Here is a 26,387-nt window from a genome sequence, read left to right as displayed (position 1 = left end):
GTATAGGGGGATTTAAAGTATCTGGTGGGTTATTTTATCTATTTTTATATTGTCAGTTGCTGGAAAAATTATGCTATGGAAAAAAATAATAATAATACAAAATAAAAATAAAAATCCGCCACACGTAGAGGCAAATAATCTTTTTATAATGATACTACGAAAGACATAAGCAAGCAAAAACAGACATAATGGCATTAAGTTAAACGACTGAGTCTTCGTGTTTTGTTCTGCGTTTAAACCTAACGTTAGACAAAAGATCAACTCATCTCCCGAAAGCGATGCATTGTGGGTAATGCGTCGCAAGTTTCTTATCCAGCATGGCAGGGAAAAACAAGAGGTCTGTTCAATTCTTAGCTATTTAACCTCGCATACATGATCATATATTAATGCTCGAATCAGAGAACATTGAACTTAGATCGAGTTGTCAGAGCTTAGTTTAATTCAAAGACTCTTGCCTGATTATATATTTGACGACAGCTAGCTGGTTTTAGCCACTGATTAACTAAAAACTCAGGGAGATCAGCATACATTGAACATAAATGAGCGTCAGTAACTTTCTAAATGTAATTTCTATATCACATTCTTTACATGTTCACTTTACAGTGGAAGGGAAGTTGTGTAAACATGCATCCGCCCAAAATTTTTTGCTAGTAAAAAAAAAATCACTATGCATTTAAAAAATGAACAGCACTTTTGATAAATAATATTTTAAATAATAAATTAATTTTAATATAATTTGTGTGAACGTGTGTGTTTTCCTTGGAATCTGAAAAATCACAGTTATTATGTGACACTAGGAAGCTGATGATGACGAGGAGGAATCAGAAAAAAATGATGTGAAAAAGTCTAAAGAAGCTAACGTTACCAAAGTCACTGAAGCAATGATTGAGAACCGCAGATCTGGACTCACGGTAACATATTTGCATCATCCTTTTTTCTTTTTTTTCTTTTCTTTTTTTTGTGAGCTATTGTCAACAGTAGTGGAATTTTTTTAAGCTGTTATATGTATTTCGTTTGTTTGTTTGATTTATGGTAATGGAGACATCCTGAATTTAATTACACTAAAATTTTAATTTTCCATTGAAATGGCTAGTCGTACTTTTTTTTAACTGGCATAAGAAGGGATATTGTTATTTCTGGTGAAGAACCACCAATCAGTGAAATGAATGTTGGGGCAAAGGAGTAGTGACCACACATCACTACTATTTAAAAGTTTGGGGTCAATAGTTTTATTTGGTAAGGATTCATTATCTGGCAGCCATATCCCCCTGGAGCCCAAGACCAGTTTCCCACTGAAGCTAAGCAGGGCTGAGCCTGGTCAGTACCTGGATGGGAGACCTCCTGAGAAAACTAGGTTGCTGCTGGAAGAGGTGCTAGTGAGGCCAGCAGGGGGTGCTCACCCTGTGGTCTGTGTGGGTCCTAGTACCCCAGTGTAGTGATGGGGACACTATACTGTCAACAAGCACCGTCCTTCGGATGAAACGTTAAACCGAGGTCCTGACTCTCTGTGGTCATTAAAAATCCCAGGATGTCTTTCGAAAAGAGTAGAGGTGTGACCTCAGCATCCTGGCTAAATTCGCCCATTGGCCTCCGACCATCATGGCCTCCTAACAATCTCTATACCTGCTGATTGGGTTCATCACTCTGTCTCCTCTCCACCAGTAAGCTGGTGTGTGGTGGGTGTTCTGGAGCAATATGGCTGCCGTTGCATCATCCAGGTGGATGCTACACACTGGTGGTGGATGAGGAGATACCCCCTGACTATATAAGCGCTTTGAGTGTCTAGAAAAGTGCTACAGTATATAAATGTAGGGAATTATTATTATTATTATTTAATTCATCAAAAATTACAGTAATTTCTAATATTAAAAGTCTTACATTCTTAAATAAATGTTTTCTATTCATCAAAGATTCCTAAAAAAAAAAAAAATAGAACCACTAAAATATTAAGAAGTACTGCTGTTTTCAACAGTGATAAGAAATGTTCCCTGAGCAGCAAATCAGCAAATTAAAATGATTTCCCAAGGATCATGTGATGCTGAGGATTGGAGAAATGATGCTGAAAAAAGCTTTACCTTCATAGGATTTAATTTCATTTTACAATGTATAAAAAAAACACACACACACACATATATATATATATCTATATATATATATCTATATAGATATAGATATATAAATTATATTAATATATAGATATAGATATAGATAGATATATATATTAGGGCTGTCGAGCGATTAATTGTGATTAATTGCATTCGAAATAAAAGTTTTTGTTTACATAATATATGTGCACTTTGTATATTTATTATATATATGTAAATACAAACACATGCATGTGTATTTATTTAAGAATAATATATTATGTTTATATATTACATTTATATATAGTATGAAATATAATAATATAAATATATAAAAGTATATATTTGTAAATTTTTTCAAAGTATATACTGAATGTGTGTGTATTTATAAAATAAATAATAAATAAATACAGTACACATAAATATAATATAATATAATATAATATAATATAATAATCGTTTTACAGCACTAATATATACAATTATTGCAGGGTAATCTGGGAGCTGGCTGGTTTTATTCATGGTTTAGAACTTTTTAGTTAATCTTTTTTTAATTTATTTTTTATGTTTTTCTTCTCAGAAAGAGCCCACGGCGAAATTGATTAGGGACATCACACAAGCCTTTAAGGCTGCTGTGGCTACAACGAAGGGCGACTCTGAGAAGCTGTGTCGATATACTATCTCAGACAGCACAGGTAACTATCCGGCTTATTTCAGACACTTGCGTACAGAACCGAAGATGTTTAATGTGCTCACTGACAGCCTCTACCTGTTTCCCATTACAGTGTTCAATTCCCTTGTCCTGTTCTGCATAAAGGACATGAGCAGCTCTGAGCTAAATGCTGAAGCTGAAAGCTCCAGAGCAAGGCCAGAAAAAGTAACCGCTTTGTTCCTCCTGCTGTAGACATAGATGGTTTAATCAGTTAGATTTCTTCAGGTAACACTGTGTTAATCTGTATTTTCAGATTGATACTTCCATCTTCAAGTCCCAGGTGGCAGAAAAAGCAGATTGATATTAAGATGTATGTTGCTGGTGTTGTTCGGGTAGATTTTTCCCCACATCTTTGTCAGTTATTTTTTTAGCTAGTTTTTGGATCCCAGTGCTAAGGTGTGATCCATTTTTTTCTCTCTCCTTAGCTCCCCTCCAGTTTAACACAGACCACAGTCATAGCTGCAGTTCTCCGTCATGCCCACCAGATGGTGCCATACTACCCGTGTCTGCCAAAACAGTGCAGGCACTTGCAGAAGTAAGCACTGCAAATCAGTGGCACTAACTCAGACAGAAATGGTGCTCCGTGAACTGAGATGGATGTTTTTAATCAGCATCTGTTGTGTTTTTTGTCTGTGACACTAGAGTCTGATCAAACACTGGAAAACAGAAGAGATGATGAGGGTCCTCTTCTTCCTGGCTCTCAACAAAATCTGCAGACACAAACAGGAAATCTACTTAAACTCTGTGCTTAAGGCACGTTGGGTTTTACAACATATCATACGTTTATTTCCCATGTGGTGAAATTTTCTTTTGCACTAAATGTTCCTGACAGCAGTGTGCAATACTGTGGTACTCTCATATATTGCTTTTATTCTCAAATAACATAAGCAGCTATAGAATTTGAGTTGACTAAAATTATAGCGCACATAGTGAAAATGTAGTTATTTTTGCAATATTGCAACTGATCTTATGCAGTTAGAATTATTGACTGATTTCTACAAAAAAGTTTTTGAATTCGTAAAGACGAAAAAATTGTGAATATATTTATTATACATGGTTCATCATTAACAGTGAGTTTTCTGTTTGCAGCAAATGTACATCACTTACGTAAAGAACTGCCAGTTTACATCTCCCAACACTCTTCCAGCGATTAATTTCATGCAGCAGACTCTCGCTGAGAGGTACTCACTGGACACACAGGTGTCCTACCAGCATGCCTTTATTTACATCCGTCAGCTGGCCATCCACCTCAGGAACGCCATCAGTTTGAAGAAGAAGGTAGTTTGAACTCTTGACCTGTGTTCTTTTGTGTTGAATGAATGACTGTTTGAAGTTAACATGAAAATAAAGTTGACTGTATTTATTGAATCTTATTGTGAATGATTCATCTGTGCTTGTTATTCAAAATGATATTCTTCATTTTTAAAATTGATGTTTAGTTATTGTTAGGTATGGTTGTGGCAAATTCTAAATCACCCACTTTTCATCCAACTTTACTCATATTTTTGAGAAAATACTCTAACACTAAGAAATATGTCCAGATGCAGATGTCAGCTTATCTTGATCAGTATTTTTCTGTTTTGTGCATCCTCAGGAGACATATGAGTCTGTGTGTAACTGGCAGTATGTGCACTGTCTGTATCTGTGGTGTCGGTATTGAGCACCATTTACCCCTGTGAGGTTTTGGAGCCATTGATCTAAGTCAAGTCATCATCGGCTGCATCAAGTATGTATGACTGTTTGGTTGTTTGTTTTTTGTTGATGTTTTTTTTGCCTACCTTTTTTTTTTTGCTCAGCATCTTTAAATATATTTTCCACCCATAGTCATGAGTCAGATGTGCCAGTATAGGGATTTTTTTTGTGTGTGTGTCTTTTTTGGAAATTGACAGTGTCAGAATTAAAATCATCAACATAGCATGCATGATTATTCAAAATAAAATCTAAATTGTAATAGCGTGTTTATGAAATAAATATGCACTGCATGTTTTCGAGTGAAGTAACGGCATTATTTTAGTTTTCTGAACTACTCTAATTTGCAGTGAATATTTCAATAGTAATGTTTTTTTAATTTTTTTAGTTTTTAAATTGTTTATTTAGTAGTAATAATTATTATTTTAGTAATTATTTTATAGGCAGATTGATAGATAATCACAACATTTTAGCCAAATTGTGCAGCCCTACAAACAAGCACAAAAAAATTAAAAATTGATATTATAATTTTTTTCAGAAAGATCTGAAGGTTTATTTATCTATTTTTAGGTTAACTACTCTGTAAATCCCATTAAGAGTTACTGCATTGACTGTTTTTACCAGCAGGTGGCGCCATTAGCCACATTTAAGTTTACAGCCCTCAGTCACAGTGTTTCAGAACACTGAGCTAAGAACTTCAGCTCTGAATACTTCATTACATTTCTGTCTGCAGATAGGAAAAAAATTATGTTAAAAATCCACATTACTTTATTTGCTTACAGAAACTTCTCTATCAAGTCATTAATGGCTCCGTTTATGTGTTTGTGTGTGTATTTGTAGGCTTGTGCCCATCTCCCGCTATTAACCTTCTAATCTAGCGATTCTAATGTGTCAGAGCGCACACCCTGCTGTCTGCCAACACCAAGACATACGTGACCGCCCTGCCCTTCCTGCTAGATGTGAGACTTGCAGTTCATGCCATCATCAACTGTTCTGAAGTCTCCCAGGCTGTCTTAAATAAACGGGTTGATGTGTGGGTGGACGAGGTTTGGGCATGAGTACTGTACCCACGGCGTCTGTCATCACGGTCGTCCTGCTTTTTAACAGTTAACTATAAAAAGACTTCATGCTCTGACCTTTCTTCACATCTGAAGTACAATTACAAGAATTCTTCCTACGAAGAATCGAATAAACTGAAGGGTCAGTTTGTGAGGTCAATTAATGTATCTTTTTGCTTTAATAAATGCTGTTGCTTTTGTAAGTAAATTAATTTAGAGATGCAGGGGTTTAGAATGCTGCTAGACTTTGAGTTTCATTGTAACAAATAAACAATTTTTAATACATTCATATATTTTAACATAATTCCTTTTACCCTTTATTCACTTATTTTTATTTAGGCAGTGCTGTAATAAAACATTAACCAACCGCCAAATACATTAGTGTTCAAAAGCTTAAACATTTTAGAAACCTGTCTTTAGGTTTAGGTCTCATTAAAAGAATCAAATCTGACATTAAACAAATTCATAATGTTACAAAATATTTTAAGTAAAAATATTTTAAATAAATGCTGATTTCTAAATAAATGAAATAATGATTTCCACAAAAATATTGAGCAGCACAACCGTTTTCAACATTGGTAATAAGAAATGTTTCTTGAGCAGCAAATTAGAATGATTTCTGAAATTATCAAAGACTGTGGTGATGATGATGCTGAAAATTCTTCTTGGCATCACAGTAATACATTTTTTTTTTTAAATATGATAAAATAGAAGACAGTTCTTTTAAATTGTATTCTAATTTTAATATAATATTATTGTTTTAATATTATTGTTTTACTGTATTTTTAATCAAATAAATTTAGTTTTCATGAGCATAAAATAATACTTTAAAAGACAAACAAAAAAATGTACTGACACCGCATTTTTAAATTGTAGTTTAACTAATTAGGGAAACTCGCATTTGACCACTTTTCACAAGTCAAATTTATTACTAATGGATAAAACTTCAAGCTTGTAAATCTCTCAGATTACAGAACTATACTGCCCTACAAAGCAAAAAGGCAGTAACTGCATTTTTGGTCAAAAATTAGTTATTGTCATTTTCATGACATTCAAGACATCCTTTGTTATGTGACAAAACATCTTATCTGAAATGTGTGTCGTTTAGGAGAAAAATGGTAGTTGTTTGTACAGTAACTACTTAGGCTGGATGACAGGATAACTTTTAAGTCATTTTAAGTTACTGCCTTTTTGCTTTGTAGGGCAGTATAGTGAGTTGTGAATGGAAACAGAAATAATACGGTTTAAGGAACACAAGAAAAGACGCTCCCTAATATCACATCTGTTTGGGATCTGGCAGAGCCTTTAATATTGATTAGTCATTTAGAAAACCCATCAACTTGTGGAAAATTAAAAACCTATAAATAAGACGAGGCAAGCTACCTAAACAGTCGGCAAGCTTTGAATTAAAGACTAAAAGATAATAGACACCAGAGTTTGCGGTCTGCATGAACGCGCATCCTAATGTGTGTGAACGCTGCGCATCTTCATTTTTGGGAGAAGTAGAGGTCACAAACTGTCACCATTTTCCACCGTGTGAGGCGGGTGTTTGTGTTTGGCTGGCGTGGGCCCCTGTGGTGACAGCTGTTGTGAGAATAGAAGCGTGGAGGCGACAGCAGCCGAGACCACCGGATGGGGGGGTCACTGCTTGGCTCCGATCTCCCACCAGTCCTGACCATACTGCGATAAAGCCTGGGGGGGGAGAGCGTACGTGAGGGAGGTCTGTGGTTCTCACTCAGCTCTCAAATGTGTTGCGCAGACCACATCCTCTGTCAGTGTGGCGACTCCCACCGACCCCCTTCTTGCTCCCTGTGTTTATTTGTGATGCAGTCCACTTCCTGTTTTCGCGCTCATGTTAAAAAGTCGGTGTGCCGAGAAGTAGAGTAGAGCATGGCTTTCTTTACTTTTCTCTTTTCCCGCTCTTTCTCCCTCTCTCTCTTTATCTGTCCCCTATGGTTTCAAGCTTCCTGTTTCAGTAGCCTCTGAGCGTATCAGGTTGGGACCATGCACCACCACTTCCTCATGTGTCCCGCAGGCCGACACCACATCCGCTGTTTGTGTAGACCGGCCGTCCATGAGCGTGCACACACACACACAAACACACACACACCTCGCTTGTTCTAGATGACCTCGTCAAGCACTTTCCACTGCTCTTAAATGCGGAAGTGCAGAGAGAGAGTTATGGGATGCGCCACAGCCCTGTACCAAAGTACACTGGCTGACTGTTTGTTGAAGTCACCGGATCTTTCAGATATTAGTTATGGAGCAAGTATTTTTAAAGGTCCCCTTCTTCGTGATCCCATGTTTTAAACTTTAGTTAGTGTGTAATGTTGTTGTTAGAGTATAAATAATATCTGTAAAATTCTAAAGCTCAAAGTTCAATGCCAAGCGAGATATTTTATTTAACAGAATCACAACACGGGAACCGCTGGCCCAATCAGAACTCGTTATGTATTTCTGAAGCAGGGACTTTATAGAACAAGAAAGTCATCAGCCCGTTTTTATGACAGTGAAAACAACGGTATACAGATAGGTGAATTGTGTGAAAAATACAGTTTTTTTTTTTACACGTGAAACATGAACACATGTTATATTGCACACTGTAAACACAATCAAAGCTTCAAAAAAGCACGAAAAACGGGACCTTTAAAAGTATTCTTTGGATTATGATAAATAATATTATATTATATTATATTATATTATATTATATTATATTATATTATATATTATATTATATTATATTACTTTACATTATATAAAAACCACCCAGTTACTTTTACCGCCCAGACAATTTTTTATTGTATTGTTTTACGCTTCCAGATTGAATAAATTAATAAAATAAAAATGCTAAAATAAAATTAATAATATATAAAAAGATTAATTTTAAAGAATCACTTCACTACTGTTCTAAAGTTTCAATTCACTTCTACTCAACAAGGCTGCATTTATTTGATTAAAAATACAATAAAAATATTGTAAGATACTGTTACAGTTTAAAATTAACTGTATATTTAAGAGCGTAACTTATTTCTGTGATGCGAAGCTGATTTTCAGCAGCCATTACTCCAGTCTTCAGTGTCACATGATCCTTCTGAAAGCATTTTAATTTGGTGATTTCATACTCAAGAAACATTTCTTTAATTATCAGTGTTGCTTAACCTTTTCAGGGTGTTCAAGAGAACATCATTTGTTTGAAATGTAATTTTTTTTGTATCATTATAAATGGTTTTACTGTCACTTTTGATCAATTTAAAGCATCCTTGCTCAAAGTAATAAAAAACTTATTTTCTTTCTTTTGTAATTTTTTTTTTGGTACTGTAAATCCAAAATAATGAGCAAAGAGACAGTAAAATTAAACAAAAGGCAACCACTTAAATGCCTTTGATAAAGGTCTGGATAATACTTGCCACTCCTCCAGACCACAGGAGTGTAAATTAAAAAAATTGGGGGCAGTCATGGCCTAATGGTTAGAGAGACTTATTTGTAACCCAAAGGTAGCAGGTTTGAGTCTTGGTGCTGAGAGGGATTGTAGATGGGGGGACTGAATGTACAGCACCCTCTCCCACCCTCAATACCATTTCTGTAGATCAGTTAATGAAGAAGTATGCAATCTTTCTGTGTTAGCCTCAATGCACTTATCAATGGTTGCAAATGGTTTGTACTACTTTTAAGTTTCAGAAAAGCTTCCCAAACACTCATCTATACACCAGATTTAGATTGTATATTTTAAGTTCCTGTAAGCCCTTGAGTCATTCTCTGGTTTGTGTTTGTGTGAATAATCAGTGGGCTACTGCTGTAGTCAAGTCTTATTTGTGTGTTTCTGTGCACACATGTCTGTGATGCAGTGCTCTGATGTATCTGTTTGTTCACTCTGCTCCTCAGATCCTCCAGCGGGAAGACTTCAATAAGAAACCAGGCCGCATGAGTATAAAGCCCATCAATTTTGCAGTGATCCTCAAACTCAGCAAGACCAGTCTCCAAGAGAAGGCTTATAAGGTCACGCATCCTGTACTTCTTTGAGTTTCAGATCTTCATCAATTCTTCATGTTCTTTCAGTTTCTGACTGTGTATGTTCACTAAGCCTTTCAGAATTAATGTTACCACATTTAGTTAATTGAAAACGGTTTAATGCGTAAAATACTTTAATAGTTAACCCAAAAATGTACATTTTCTAAAAACATTTGGACTGAATTTCTTTGGAACTTTTTTATTTTGAATTTTTTAGAGATTGTGTGTGTGTGTTTGTGTGTGTGTGTGTGTATATATATATATATCAGCAAGACCAGCACACAAAAAGACAATTTACAATACATAAAATAAAAATGATAATAAATACACAGGACCACACAAGACCAAACAACTGGCTTCATGGGATACGTGGTGATTTGTTCATCAATTAATCAGCTGATCAGCTTAATTATGACCTTTTTAAAAAGCTTAAACATTTAAATTGATTAAGCCCAAATTCACACTGAATTTTTTAAAACTATTTTTTCTTAAAGGTATGCAGGTAGGTCGGTATAAAGGTTTTTTTTTTTTTTTATAAAATAAATTATGCTGACCAAGGTTTCATTTATTTGATACAAATCCAGTAAAAATAGTGATGTTTTTAAATATTAATAACAATTTAAAATTGTTTTCTATTTGAATATAATTGAAAAAAAAAAAAATCCTGTGATGGCAAAGATGATTTTTCAGCATCATCACTCCAGTCTTCAGTGTCAGAAATCATTCTAAAATCCTGATTTGCTGCTCAAGAAACATTCATTATTACTAGAGAAGTTGAAACATTTTTAGGATTCTTTAATGAGTAGAATTTTCAAAAGTCAGTCTTTTGTAACGTTACAAATGTTTTTACTGTCATATTTGATCCATTTAAAATTCTTTCTGAATAAAATATAATTTCTTACAAATTTTACTGACCCGAAAATTTGAACGGTATTGTAAATCCAAAATAATGAGCAAAGAGTCATATTAAAAAGAAACAAAAGACAATCACTTGCATCAGATCGCCCCTCCTCCTGGGCCAGGAGCCCGTCATGGCTTCATGCTGACTGGATGTAACTGGATTGAGGTTAAGAGATGAAAGCCCGAACACGCTGCTACACAGGCTAAAGCGATGCGCACCGTGTTGTTGCCAAGAGGATTGCCACACAAGCTGAAGGGATTATCCTTCTCTCCTGGTTGGCACGGGGAAGATTTCCAGTATGTTCACCCGGGCCAAGACACCACAGCCACAGACCCCCCGAGACGCCGCTACACCCTTGCTGTCTGAGATCTCTGTCTGACTTACTAAATCTTAAATATTTCCTGTAAGGGCAGTTACCAGCAGGGTTTTCCCTTTTCCATAGCGGAGGAATGTGTTTTCAAAGGCTGCGGCTGTGAATTTTAGGTAGGGCAGAGGATTTAGGTCTGATCCCAGCACTAAACCGGGTCAGGATTAGTGTGAATGCTTGTATGCCAGGTGTTAGAGATGTAGAGATGTGAAAACTCTGTGGGGGAGGCAGGGCTGCCATTTCTCTGTTTGGAAAACTGATTGACTGCTCTTTTTTCCATGTGTGTGTGTGATCTCAGGAACAGGTGGCATTTGTAATAGACGTAGTGTTTCTGAGTCTGGGTTTTCATTTTCATTTTTGTGTTAGACTGACACAAAAGTTTGAGCAATAAGCAATAAACTCTGCCTTCCCTTCTGTAAATGTCACCATGTCTCCAACTTGAGACATATTTTTAAAATGGATTCACGCTCATTCAAAAGTTTTTTTTTTATAGAAACTAATACTTTTATGAAGAAAGTGTGCATTAAATTGATCAAAAGTAATGTTAAACGCATTAAATAAGCAATCTTATAAACAAAATATAAAATTTTTAAATAAATGCTTTTGTAAACGAACATTTTAAACATTCATAATAATAATAATAAATGATTCTTGAGCAGTAAATCGGCATATTAGATTGATTTCTGAAGAATCATGTGACACTGACGACCGGGGTAAATACAGCTTTGTCATGACAGGAATAAATTACACTTTAAAATAGAAAACTAATATGTCACAATATTAGTTTTTACAGTGTGTTTGATCATATGAATGCAGCCTTGGTGAGCGTTAGTGATTTCTTTTAAAAACATAAAACATCAAACAGTATTGAACATTTATTGAAAATACCACTGTGTAACAAAAGTTTGTTTTTAACTCAACTAAAACCCAGCATTCCTAGAAATACAATGCTTACAATGCCGAACTCTGAACAAATAGCTAAAAATTAAATCCAAATACAACAATTAAAAATGGGCGTAATTGGATGCTGTTGAAGGCCTGATCAAATCCTACGCAAGTGTGTGAATGCAGACGGTCCTAGCTGTCCCAAATCCAATATTTAGTGTTGAATTCATGACGCAGGAACATGTTACATTGTAAACTCCTCTTTCTCCCAACTGTGCGACTGTCAGGCAGGTTCACACGGAATGCGCTTCTGCATTTTAAAACGTGAGGTGCAGGGCAGTGAAATGAAAGAAAAAAAAAGCTTCCCTGAATGATGCATTCACATGTTGGATTTTATGGTGTAGACATGTAAAGCTGTCCCCCCTGTGTTCGCATAGTTTGTTTCTGGGTTGAGAATGCATCCTGTGTGATGACTTGTGAATGTTTGTGTTTTCACTGTTTCAGGATGGTCTAGAAGTGGAGTACCTCATTCTGGAGTACTTCCACACACAGGCCTGCTCCGTTGGCTTTCCCGAGCTAGCTTTGCCCACCATCGTTCAGGTACTCTTCGCACTCTCTCTGGAATAAGCTTTCACTTATTCACATCCCTTCCTGACATTTACCACATTGCCAACAGCTCATAATAAGTGAAAGTTATGGAGCATGCTCAACAGTTATATTTAATGGCTGCTTTTAGTGCTCACACCTCAACATACACATCCCGACACTTACTCTTGCAACATAGCACACATACACCGCAGTGTTCACACTAACACACTGACTGTAGGAAACAAGCCAGCTTCTTCTTTCAGCCTTCTCTCACAGATCTACACTCTGGCCACATCCTCTGTTCTGGCCAAAAACGAGCACTCATCACTGCTGTTTGAAAATCTGGTTTTGAATATTTATCCTTTTGGCCCAGTCAGGTTTATTTATAATATCCACTCCTGTTTCTTCCGTACTTTTCATTGGCAGAATCAAAATTTTGTTATCATTTAATCTGTACAGAGAGTTTTTAGAGATGTATTAATGTTAATCTTTCAGGATAGTTAGAAATTCTTTCTGCATAATTTTTTCGGTGTTTTAAGTTTGATCTTTCCACTAATGTCTCTCATGCATGCACTCTCATGTTGGTCTCCTTAGTTGAAAGCGTTCTTGAAGGAATGCAAAGTGGCCAATTACAGACAGCAGATGTGCCAGCTGCTGGAGAAGATACAGGAGAACTGCAGCTACATCACGGGACGAAGGCAGAAAGCTGCTTTTGGCGCGGCTGATGTCACAGCTGGAGTGAGTACTTTTTTTTTTTTTTTTTTTACCAGGAATGGACCAACTGTTGTTGAAATCAATATGAAATTAAATGATCTCATAATCTTTTAGCAAAATATAGGCCTTGCATCAAAAAGCCACAAAGATGGGGAACAATAATATTAAACATTAATATAAAAGTTCAACAAAAACCGGTAAAATCCTGTTAGATGCAACATGCAGTCAAGACCCCCCTTGCATTATTTTTCAAAATGTTTTTTCACTTGAAAATTCCTCATTCTTCAATATTCCGTTTTATAATTCATGATATCATGATATTATATATCAATTCAATTTTTTTTTAATTTATAATATATATATATATATATATATATATATATATATATATATATATATATATATATATATATATATATGTATGTGTGTGTGTGTGTGTGTGTGTGTGTGCGCGTCTGTGCGCATTTATTTATAAATTTTATGAAATGTTTTATATTTAATAAAACCAATACAATAAATTCATGCTTTCAATGTATTTAAAATTGATTCAAATTATTATTTACATTTATTTCTGCATTTGTACTTTTTGTACATTCTGTGCAGCAGAGAAAAAAAAACATCAAATTAGCAGCGAATTCTGAGAAATGTCAATTTACGGTTACTTACTGTTATTTATATGGTCTTTTTACACTACCAAAAAACAGTATACTACCGTAAAATTACATCTAATGTCCAATACAGTTACACCATAGTAGGGGAATTTACCGCTGTGCATTTTTACAGTCTTTTACCGTTAAATTCACAGTGATTTTTTTTTTTACACCATGGTACAGAAAAAATATTTAAATAGTTTTAATTAGTTTTAGTCACATTCACACTCTACTTAGTTTAGTCTAGTTTTAGTTGACAAAAACTGATTACATTTAGTCTAACTCCATCAGGTGCTTTTTGACTGAAAAGTTTTTTTTTTTTTTTGCATAGTTTGTCCAAGGCTTCTTATTTGAAGTATGGTTTATTTTTATTGTATAAATTGAATAATAATTCATTTAGATATTAATTATACATTATTTGCTTACAGATGTCTTGTGCTTGATGCGAAATAAAGCCAATAGTTTAAGATTGTTTTAAGTTTGTACATACGTAAAGAAATTATTAATTCATCACAAGACTTATACTGGCAAATTACATTTTTATCCATTTGTTTTGATTAATTCTGTCAACCCAAGGATGTTTTTTTTTTTATTCCCTTTAGAGTTTTTTTTTTTTTTCAATTACAGAGTGACCATACCAGCACTTCTAGTCAGACATTTGTGAGCTTTGGGACCAGACATTTCAGTCAGATGTTTATTTTAGCTGTAAAAGCAGACTGTTATCCCTGCAGTTCCTCCTCTTTCCACCCACCTCAAACACCACCCTGCCTTCCGGCCCCTCGCAGGTGACTGCTGGTTACCCACAGGCTTCGTCTGTGTTTGCGTGTTCAGAGCCCTGCGTGTTTACGTGTGAACACATCTGAATGCATGTTGCTGTGGTCAGTTGAAAACAGCATGGAGTCTAGTTGACCACACCACCTGCAGGTCAGGAAGTGCAGTCACAGGTCTTCAGACAGACACACACAACCGTTGTGGCACGGAATGCTATTACGGCCGTAGCCTGACACAGGGTCAGTGGCAGAGAGCAGATGAAAGTAAAGGGCCGAAAGCTTTCTAATGCCATTTCTCTCAACGAGAGACTCCGAGGAGGTTGAGCAGATGTTAAGTGCTTTGTCTGCGAGAGTCTGGTAATGTCAACTCTGTAGCAGATTGGATTGAATCAGACTTGGTGGTTGTACTTACTGAAAATATCAATGTTTTTACGTTTGCTTTTAAATAGTATTGATGGTGTATAAATATATATATATCTTATTTTTAGAATTTATTTCAAATTGATTTAGTTTCAGTATAGTTTTATCCATATTTTGTTATATAATAATGTATATTGGATTTTAAATATGTATTATTTTTATATGTCATTGTTTACTAAATAATATGCATTCATTTTAATATCAATTATTTTCATTATTGCTTAAAAACAATGATAACAATAATAATAATAATTATTATTATTATTATTATTGTTGTTGTTGTCTTCACCCATTTTAAGATTCACAAATTCAGAAAATGTATACAGAAAGTGAACTGTTTTGGTTGTTGTAAATCAGACATCAGTCTCTTCTTGGCAAAATAACTTTAATTAGAATTTAATATATATTAATAAATATATATATATATATATATATATAATTGAAACTATAATATTCATTTTCTTTATAATTCTGCTTATTTGTTCATCACATTGTAGTGCACATTTATAATTCATTTTCTTTTTTACTTTATTTAATGTAATTTTTTGTCTTCATAACAGTTTCAGTTAACAGTAATAACCATGGTGCTGAATGGGATGATAATGACTAGGTTGGTGGGAAGAAAAAATGAGGGGACAGCAGGGGTGAAGGTTGTGAGAGAAGGTGAGAAGTTGCTTCCTCTCTGGGGCGAGATCTCGGCTCCATTCATCTCCATCTCCACTCTCATTTGTCACCCCTGCCGACACACAGCCCGTTCATCTCTCCTCCCCGCCCCTCGCTGTCTCTGGACTGACTCGTGCTTCTGATAAATATTTAAGGCCATTTAAGACTGAAATGAAGGAGGGGTGGAAGGGTCTGTGTGTCTCCTCTGTGTAATGTTAAGCCGTAGGGAGAGATGCAGCAGGGCAGAGCATGCAGACAGCATGGCACCTCGCCGGGGTGCGTCTGTCGCTGGGCTCCGGCCAGCGGGAAAAATGTCCTTTAGTAACGAGGGTGGCTTGGCACACTTCTCACCCAGCACTGCCGCCAGCACAGCTGCATAAAGCCGCATCCCCCAGCCATGGATCAGTCCAACAAATAAATATCTGTCTTTATGGGTCATATCTGTTCCTCCATCAGCTCTAATACTTCCACACAACGACACACTACACACAGAGGCTAAATATCTAGATACCTTTCTACCTAGTGTTATTATATCAGGATTTTGAATTCGCTTTTTTATTTTAATTTATTTCAAAATTAAATTTTAAAGTTTTGAGTTAGTAAATGTTGTACTTAAACTTATTTCAGTTAGATGCAAAGCCTATATTTTCTAACTTGCTATTTATTTAAAAAATATTTTCTAATAGTTTTAGTCTTTCTTACTTTGTCTCTCTTTCTCATAATACATACATACTTATATTTACATGCATGTTAACATAGGTTAAATAATAAGTGTCACACTATATGGCCCGTTATTTTATTTATTATTTGTTAATTATTTATAACTATTATATTGATTGTAAGAAAGATTTACCACTCTTAAACTTAAAATTCAGTGTCACCTGCTTGAACTCCAAAGGTTAATGTGTTGTGAACCTGTACTGAATGTTGCAACTCTCTTACGGATCATTTTAGCCTTGGAACAGTAGTGAAAGAAGTGATCGCATCAGGATTTCCTTCCAGAATGTGCACAGCAGTAGTTGAACAGATGCTTTAAAGGATGAAGCCCCGAGTCTGGCGGGAAGCTCATCCTCACTGGTCATGTACACATCTGTTAGCTTTCTTTGGGTCTGTTGCATCAAGGAAGGAGCATATTGCGCCATTTTCTAGCTTTGATCGTTTTCACTATCCTACAAACTACTACAATTGTTCTAAATAAGTTCAGCTAACTGTAGACTGAAGTTGATATTTATTATGGTCTATTGGGTTTGGAGGTCAACTAATCACATTTTACCTGATCGGTATCATCCACAAAGACCTTTAAGGAAAAGCTGACAGGGTTTCACTCTCTTACACCCTCCCCTGACTTTTTTCCTTCCATTAAGTTCTTACTTTTGCTTTTTCATGAGAAAAGTTGTGCACCAAGGGTCACTTCTTGGTCCGATATGATTTGCCTGATACTCCATTAATACACTAGACCCTACATTATTTCTGTTTTCTGAGGTGTTTCAGACCTGCTCTGTTTTTTTTTTTTTTTTGGGGGGGGGGTATTGATCCACAATAACAGAGCAGGCCTGTGTGTACTCATCATATCTAACAATTGTACTTTTTGAGTAAATTTATGGTTTTATTTTGTTGAGAATGTGCATTGAGATCTGTTTTGTTTAGCTCTCCTATGGGTGAACATGCAGTAACATTCATTGTTTCTTTATTTTGATGTGACAACAAGCAGCTTGGGAGAAGCGGGTAGCAAAGGAAGATACTCCACTCACTAAATATTACAGCCAGTGGAAGTGAAAAGGAGATCTCTGGAAAAAAAAGGGTAAAAATGGCAAAACCCCAGCCATGATCACCATTAGACCCAAATCATCCCAACCACACCTTTCAGAGGAAGCTGGATTTAGACATGTTTTACCAGTGAGAGCGTCATTACAACTGTATAGTTTGATCTTCAGAAAGGATTTCATTATTTGGATTATATATATCAAGATGTATGTTTACCCCAATGCTATTTTAATGCCGTTCTTACATGAAATGCACAGATGTGGTATTCTTTGTGAAAACTGTAGTGCTGGTTCTGTGAAAGCACCTACTGTGTGTGTTCGTGTATGTGTGGAGCTGGAGCGTGTCCATGGGGAGATAATGGAGATGACACCAGGCGGAGTGTTGGCGTCTAGGAAGCGGCAGATTGGCGGAGGCGGCGGCAGGGCTAGTGCTACAGGAAGAGCATTATATCGCTCAGGGCTGCGTCCCAGGCTTTGATCCACCGAGTCCCCACGCTCAGATCTGATTACCACTGCCTCCCTCCTGCTTCTGCTGCCTCAACACACACATACTGTCCCATTATGTTTTAGGGGAGAATAACATAACTTTTATAATATAATATTACTTTGAATCATTTGTAGTATTAAGATATATATATATAGAGAGAGAGAGAGAAAGAGAAAATAGGTTGAATACTCAGTCTCAACAGTGACTCATTTTGTGACATCTGATGTTAATGAGATGGAAGGAAACTCAAAACAAAAACACTTCCACTCGAGCAAATTTAGTCTAAAATTAAATCTGAAACAAATAACAGCAGCATTTCATCAGCATTATATTCTCATTAATGTTATGTCTGTAGTGTTTTGTTCATTTTTTGCTGGTTTTGATTAATGACAATATTTAAAGATCCTATTTTTTTTTTTATCATCGTTTTTTAATTTAGATGGAGGACTTGAATCTCCCTGAGATCAAATGCAAGAAGGCTGAAGAGAAGAAAGCCAACAAGAAGGAATTCAAGGGTCTTTTTGAGTCAGATAGTGACGACGATTACTACCTGTTCAAATCCAAAGGTAAGGAAGGCTTCGTGTTAATATTACCCTTTATTGCAACTAATGTATAAACTACATGATTATCTAAACTACTTGTGAAACATCCAATGGGAAAGATTCCTAGTTTTGTTTTCCTGTAATGCCTTTCTTAGTCACTGGGAGGCTGTAGTCCATTACGTTGCGCTGTCAGAAGATTCTGAAAAACAGAAAGTATAAACTCCAGAAGTCTATTGAAAGTGCAATTTTATTTTAGATCTGTTTTACTGTAATGCTCACAATATATAGGAAGGATATAGGAATAGTTCACCCAGATTTTGTTGAAAACTTTCCCTCCAAGATGTAGATGAGTGTTTTTTTTCTTCATCGGACAGATTTGGCAAAATGTAACATTACATCACTTCCTCACCAGTGGATACTCTGCAGTGAATGGGTGCCGTCAGAGAGTCCAAGCAGCTGATAAAATCATCACAATAATCCACATGACACCAGTTAACTCTTTGGGAAGTGAATACCTTAGTGTTTGTGAGAATCAAATCTGCCATTAAGACATTTTAACTTTTAAGCTGTCGCTTATGGCCAAAACATAAGTCCATAATAACGTTTCCTCCAGTGGAAAAATCTATCACCTGTTGTCTTCTCAAATCAAAATCTATAGACATGTTTGTTTAGAACCGGTTTGGTTCAAATTTGATGTTCCGAATGCAACAATTTGAAGTTAAAAACATCTTAATTTGTTTGACTAATTACAAACATAAAAATAAGATGATAAATAAGAAAGCTTTATGATGTCATCTGAAGGGAAAAGTTATTTATTTATTTTTTATAGAGGTCGAGCAAGGTTATCATCATTTTGATGAAGGATTGTATATAAGGATAAATATTCCTTATATATTCCAAAATATGTGCATGTATTTTTGATTTCATATTGCCATTGAACATTTTTAATAAAAAAAAAAAGTGATGTTCATATTGAATATTTAGAAGAATTTCCATAAAAACATGAAACAATTAACAGTTAACACAAAAACAAAAAAAATGCACAAAATAAATCCATTTCATTGAGTCCATATCCAATATCCATTGCTTGTTTTCTCTCTCTCTCTCTCTCTCTCTCTGTGAATGAATCTCAGTGGAGGGCAGGTCAGCTGTCAGGCGTGCACTTGCCTCTCCTCTTTAACTCTATATCTGGAGTTGTGTGCTGGGTCATATGTCGGACACATGCCACACTCTCCCACTCCTCCCGCCCATGAGCCGACAGGCCGACAGCCACAGAAAAAGTCCCATAGAGGTTGGGAGGCGAGTGGAAGGGCTTCTTTTTTTCTTTTTCTTTTTTACATCTGGTGCTCATTGTGTGGAGTCCCTACCTCTCTCTCATTCTGTCTCTCACTCTCTTTTACTCCGTTCTCTCTTACAGGAAGCTTTTTTTTTCGCATACTTGGATCCCAGTGGGGGTTTGTAATTCAAAACATTTGCTTGGAAAGATGTTAGTGGCCGCTCCTTCACCACACGGCTTAACTGGCCCCATACCTCCAGCGCTTAGACCTGAAGAACACAGTCACAGGACCGCTAATATATTAATTTGTGGTCTTGGTTGCATATTGTCAAAGGAAAAGCTCTTGTTTGTTGTTGATTTGTTGTTCTGATTTGCTCTTTTACCAAACCAACAAATAATTTCATTTTTCAACACTTTTGAATAAGACATTTTCACTTCTGCAGTTGGTTTTATGGCGGGCACATGGCAGAGATTTAGTATAAGCGGCTGGTGTGACCACAAGAGTCATCGCTGTAGTGAGAGGAAAGGAAAGGACAAGGGTGGAAGTGGAAGGAAGAGACTATTATTTCTAATTTCACTGTACATTACATGACATGACCAATATTTACTTGTCCATACCCTGGATGCTAGGCTATTACAGGATCTGACTGTAATATCTTACAGCACAACTGGTTGTTTGCAAATTGTATGGTGATAGCGATATGATGACAGCACCCAAAATACTATCAAACACTCCAACGCAGCTCCATTCTTCGCGAAAAAGGCGCACAGGAAATAAAAGGTTACCAGGTAATACTAATCCTGTGTGAATAGGGCTTTTGTCAAATTAATTGATGATGGGCAGTATCATACAAAAACAAATATTTATCTAGCTTTATGTGCACAATATTTGTTTTAAATCATGAAAACACAGAATGTCCATTATATTTTAGAAATATATACTTTTATAGTAGTAATATCCCTTTTTTGTAAAATTATTACTTTTTTTCTGCAAATAACAAAGCAAAACCAAAAATTTGGGGTCAGGATTTTTTTTTTTTTTTTTTTCAAATTAAAACTTGTTCAGTAAAGACGCATTTAATTGATAAAGTACAGTAGATAAATAATGTCACAATAATTATTATGTCTATATTGATTATATCAAAATGCAAGTTATTTTAATAATATTTCACAATATTACTGTTTTAACTATCTTTGATTAAAAAAAACAGCCTTGGTGAGCATAAGACAATTCTTTCAAAAACATTAAAAAATCTTATTAACCCCAATCATTGATTATTTTTCTGTAATTCCATACACTTTTAAAATTAATAGTCAATTCATCCACCTCAGTATGAAAGAGAGAATCAGATTTCAAACAGTTCATTTTTTTTATTCAAATCATGATTTATTAAGTTCATAATTTGTATTCAAACTCAAGCTCTTATAAACTCAAATTGCCCAATATTGTCCAATTAATGTGCTGTATCCATTGCTGTTACTATTTTGAGGCAGTCTGATGTCTTTTCCAAACTTCTAGTTTGTTTGTCTCTGAAGTTTCGGTGTGCTTCACTACCTGCTGGGTTGGTCCGTTTTTGGCCTATTAATATTCTTGAGTGGTGTTTATTTTGTTGTCGCTGCAGTGTGCCAGATCATTTGATGCTTTCAACGCTCTCAAAGACTTGGCTTGAGGTTTCTCCATCTTAAAGTGGAGATTTTGTAAACACCCTCATCTTCAGTGTTTCTGTGTCAAGGCTGTATTCAATGCTCAGAGTCACATGTAGATTGTGTATTTGTTTTTTTCTTTTCCCCCCTCTCATTGTATTGATCAGCCCACAGGCAGTTGTTAAAGTCTTTGCCTCGTTCTCCTGGTGGACTTTCTTTACCCTCTCTGAACTCTCCGGTCAGCCGGTCGCCGGTTAAATTAAGATGCATGAGGCAAGATGTGCCTGGTGTTAAGCTTGGCTCCCCCCTCTGGCTGGCTCCAGTGTGTGCTGGGTAATTAGGGTGGAGGGTGTCTGGCTGGGGAGGTGACTGTGCTGCCATTCACCTCCCAGGCAGCATCTAATTAAATCCCACTTCAAAGCTCAGGGATTTCAAACCCGTCCTCTTCAGAGAACACGAGACACTCCCACACACACCTTTGGATTAGGAAGGCTAAATTGCTGCTAGAAGCTAGCCTCTATTTTTGTCATGTAAATAGTAACCTATGCGTGAGCAGCATGGGTAGGTCAGCTGTGGCGTAGTCGAGTCTCTAGACGAACGCTTCCTCTAAAATCATTCAAGCTCTTTCTGTTGAGTGCGTTTAATGGGAATTCATGTGCATAGATGGGCTTGAAAATGTTAAGTGTTATATTAGAAAACTTTGTATTCCCTTACAGAGTGAGAAAAGGAATTTGTGATGTCAGTGAAAAAAGAAATTTCAGAGGCAGACCAAGGCATTGAATTTTGATTAGTGATGCACGGAAAAAAAAATGTTTCACTGAAACACCAATTTTTTGTTGTTAAATTTTTCTTTTCTTTTTTTATTCACAGTTAATCACATTTATTTAATAAGTAGTCAAGATGGAGGAAAAGCAATAATTAAACATCGCCTTTTATTCTAAACTGTTTTTCATCAGATTTTTGAAAACGACTTTTGGTGCATCACAAATTTTTAAGGTTTAAGGTTTTGAAGACAAACATATTTCTTTTGAGTAACATTTTTTGTCACTGTTTTGGTAGTTTAAACAATTCCAATCCATGCATTTGGATAAATGCAAATGAATGTTGTTCTGAAGACATTATCTGATTTTCTTTACAGAAGAACAGGGTGGCTCTGATGAGGATGATGAAGGCCTTGAGGACCTCTCAGACCTGAGCAATGAAGAGAATGTAGATGACTCTGTTTCAGGTGATTATATGTTTCTGTAATGAGCTAGGATTGCCTCTGTAGGGATAGATATTCACTATATTGCATGTCTGAGGAATTGTTTTCATCAAAATTTTGCTCATATTTTTTAGTCATCTTAACTGTATGTACAGTAGCATACTTTTGCCCATTTTTGTCATTGTCTCACATGGAGACCAGAACAAGCCCCCATCTTCTAAAAGCAAAAGACCAAAGAAGATGTTGAGCCCAGAGCTGAAGGTGGTGGCTGAAAGAGATGAAGATATGGTAGAGGACCTGGAGCTCTCTGATCAGGACTAAAGTCACAGGAGTAATGCTTTGCTATTTCAAATTTAAACATAATTAATACTGTTATTAGTAAGTACTTTATAAGTAAAGCTCACCAAGATATGATGAGCCATGTACAGCCCCTGTTGTAGTAACTACATTTCTTTTTCTGCACCATTGTATTCTATAAAGTCAAATCTCAAATTAAAGACCTTATCAAAAACTTTGTTTTAAAACTAAAGACTTTTTCACCTCAGTATTCAGAGATGTTGCATTGTTGTGCCGAGGGCACTGCTTGTGGTGAATGTGTGGCCAGAGGCAGGAGGTGGAAGCACGGGGTCGGCCCTGAGCGCCAGGCTGGCAAACGCTCGGATCATCCACTGCCAGGCTGTGCTGCCCAGGTGGGAAGAGAGGAAAACAGAGAGCAGCCTGTTCTCTCGCCAAAACATCTCTCCCCTTCAATGCTTTCACGTCACTCTCTGAAACCGCCTGGCTTTTTCTAAATGTTTTACAGCAGAGTTTAAGCTGCCAGAGCTCCACACGGCTCTAGTGATGCTGTAGGAATTTGGTTAAAAACTACTCTACTAGAATAGTAAAAAAAAATTAAAATTGCCCTTATTCCAAAAGTTATTTTTTTTGTGACTCATTTCAATTGAGTTGTTTCATCCAGTTCACATGTCTGAATGATTTGTTTAGAAGTTAGACTGATCTCGTTCTCAATTTCAGCTGACTGATGCAGTTCTCTGGAGGTGAAGACTATTCACAGACGATGACTAATTTAGGTCTGTCTCAAACCTGTCGTCAGATAAGACGTCAGAAGTCTTTGAATATAGCACACATAAGAACAACTTTTGTAGTGTTGCTTCATCCTTTTTTTTAAATCCTCATTCACTGTATTTGTGCTGGACATGGTTTTCCATGCATTGTCTTTGTGTGTCTTGAAAGAAAGCCAAAGGTTTGGAAAACCTCAAAGGGTCAGTAAATGGTAACCATTTTATTCCTTTAACTTTTTTAAATCATCCTCTCTTATGCTCACAACTGCATGTGACCGCTGTTGTTGATGGCTGAAGCATCTTTATGAGCACTCATTATTTTGTGTCCTGTTCTTTCTATCACTCCCAGCTTGAGGTTCAAACGTCAAGAATCGTTAAATTCAGGCCCCCATGACTGAACGTCAGCTGGGCTGCTTTAGAGTAAATTCAGTTTGCACTAGAGTTTCCGCGTGCGTCATGCCTGTGTTTGCGCAAGTCTGGGTAACAGGTTTACGCGTCTATCACTTGGAGCACCTGACACTGACAGTCACGGGTGCAGTAAAAATATTTTTTAACGGGCGAGGGGCGGACGTCCCTGAGAGTCAGTTGTTCTTTGGGTTAGGCTGGGGCCACAGGGGCCCTGGCCTGCGACTGAACCTGACGCGCTGACAGCTGTTGTTGACCTGAACCCTGCTCCCCCTTCCACACGCTCCCTCCCTTGACCAGGGGATTTACCATCCAGCTGGGGCCGCCACTCCCTGCCCTACTGTGGAGGAGTTTGGAAATAAACGTATTACTCAGAGAGAAAAAAAAAGAGGAAAGTGCATCTGCAAGTTTTCAATAGGATTTATTTCACCCAGCAGAGAATAGAAAAATAGGATGAAGACAAAACATTGATGGGGAATCTAGACGATTTGAACCGTTTACATATTTAAAAAGAAAAACAATTTCAAAGATTTGCATAAAGAGCTTTGTGCCTTCATTTCCCTGCAACAAAGAGAAAAGTGTTGTTCTTTGGGATCAATTTAAGGACAATTTCATATTTCATTGCTCTAAATACAGCAAACAAATCCCTATAAATATTTTTTTTTCTCTCATTTATATGCTGAAGTGGCATTTAAGATTGGGGCTCATGACTATTACAATTGGAATACACAGCAAACAGAAAAAGATGAACAAAAGTACCACTTAGTCAGCCGGTCACATTTTGTTCAGTAATAAAGATTTTTAACTCGTGCAACTACATTTAACAAAACGTACCACTTATCTCATCTTCAGTATATTCTCATCTTGAGCATGTTTCTGTACAATTCAGGATAACATGTCTTTCCCACAGCAGTAAGTGTGACCTCACAATGGCATCTATATACCGACATCAGCAGGGATGTAAATCCTTCCCTAATTCTCTTTTTTCGCAGGATCATGAAACTAAAACGGGCCCAGATGTTTGTTGGGTGATAGTTTGGGCCATTGCTTTGGCTGATGGCTTTTGGTCACAGGAAGTCTAAGTGCTTTACACATCTCTTTTTGAGGTCCTTTTTCATTCCACTTCCTTTAGTACGGCACCCTGTATGTGTACCTTGTTTTGTCACTGGTGAGATCAACCCTAGATCTCGTTTGAAAATTCCACATCCATCCATCTTTGGTTTTGGACTGTGGAATGCATAGTTGCACTGGTCAAGACTGGAGATGAGTTCCATCCTGTTCTTATATTTACTCCTCTTTGGAGGATTTAGCCTTTGAAGCGAAACCAACTCCAGAGAATTTAAAACAGCTGGAAGTTGAAGGAGTTGGCAGAAAAAGTGTCTCTTTCGAAGTTCACCACTCCCCGGGATTGTTAGGTACCACAAGAGTTTATCGCAGTGAATGTTGCTTTCCTACAACATCTGACACAAAAGAATGTTGTATGCGTACCTCATACATTCAGTGGATGCATCTCCCTTCTTTCTGACATGCCGTTTAATAGCAGCTGTCTGCTCACGTTCATCTGTCGCACACTCCTAACGCTTCCTGTCTCGTCCCCAAAGTCCGATTTGCACATCTTTGGGTTTTGGCTTCCACACAGCCGCTGCAAAGGGTGGAGCAGTTTGAGCCTGTGTTCCATCAGTGTCTGTCTTCTTTCTGCTCATTTTTTCACACTTCTCCTAAAAAGATTAAGTGCCTCTTTTTAAAAGTCCTCAAGTTTGCTTTTAATTTTGGGAGGGAGGGTAAAGGGGGTAAAGAGGAAGGAAAGAATAGTTCAAAGAGGGCCCCCTTTATGCCCTCTCTCCGTTTTTACCTCCTCCTTGAAGCACTGCCTCTGCCATAAGGAGAAGCAGTCAAGAGTTTTAATGGCCAATTCTACCTGGGAGGTTTAGTGGAGTCGTAAGCTCCCGCTGAGGAGGGATTTCCGTTCTCCTGTTTGGGGGAGGCGTGGCAGGCAGGAGGGGGCACGCTGAATGGTGAGGAAGTGCTGCCAGTAGAAGGAGGGCGGGTCTCGGCGGGCAGGGGGTCTCTGTCTGTGGGGCGCAGAGCAGATGGCGGCAGCGGGAGGGCCAGCGGGAAGCTGGTCATGTAGAATATTCTGCCAATACGTCGTGCCACCTGAGGAAAGCAGCCACATGACAGTGTTATTTCTCACACTGTACACCCAACAGGAAGTGCACAAGGATGTACAGTAGCAGTGATACAAGATTATTGCTTTCGTGTCTGTTTAGATTACTGAATGTAGAAATGTGATTACCCATTAAGAAACTAAGACAAATGGGGTGAAAGTGGACCTGCAGGTGTAAAAATGAAAAATACCTTCTGACCAGAAGTTCTAAACTGCTCATTTATTAAAGACTATCTTCTGTGGCCCCCCAGGCACTGTGTGCAATTACTGGGGGAACCAAATTTGGATGATCTACTTAAAGAGTGTGTAGACTCCTGTTCCTATTTGCA

At 36.9% G+C, this 26,387-nt stretch overlaps 1 protein-coding gene and 1 pseudogene across 2 annotated transcripts in view; one reads left to right on the top strand and one right to left on the bottom strand.

The window, feature by feature from the left end:
* The first annotated feature begins 153 nt into the window (after positions 1–153).
* Positions 154–22,938, top strand: LOC127944456 (nucleolar complex protein 2 homolog; annotated as a pseudogene).
* Positions 22,939–24,293: 1,355 nt separating this feature from the next.
* The window catches only part of LOC127944454 (sterile alpha motif domain-containing protein 11-like), a 60,787-nt gene continuing 58,693 nt past the window's right edge, over positions 24,294–26,387 (bottom strand). For both annotated transcript variants that reach the window (XM_052540374.1, XM_052540373.1), the window contains exon 13: positions 24,294–26,048. In XM_052540374.1, the coding sequence (XP_052396334.1) occupies positions 25,806–26,048 (243 nt within the window). In that variant the 3' untranslated portion in view covers positions 24,294–25,805. The remainder of the gene's footprint in view (positions 26,049–26,387) is intronic.

The sequence above is a fragment of the Carassius gibelio genome, chromosome A23 (assembly GCF_023724105.1).
Source record: "Carassius gibelio isolate Cgi1373 ecotype wild population from Czech Republic chromosome A23, carGib1.2-hapl.c, whole genome shotgun sequence".
NCBI lineage: Eukaryota > Metazoa > Chordata > Actinopteri > Cypriniformes > Cyprinidae > Carassius > Carassius gibelio.
Note: the sequence above shows the minus strand (reverse complement) of the source record. Positions and strands in the feature narration are given on the sequence as shown.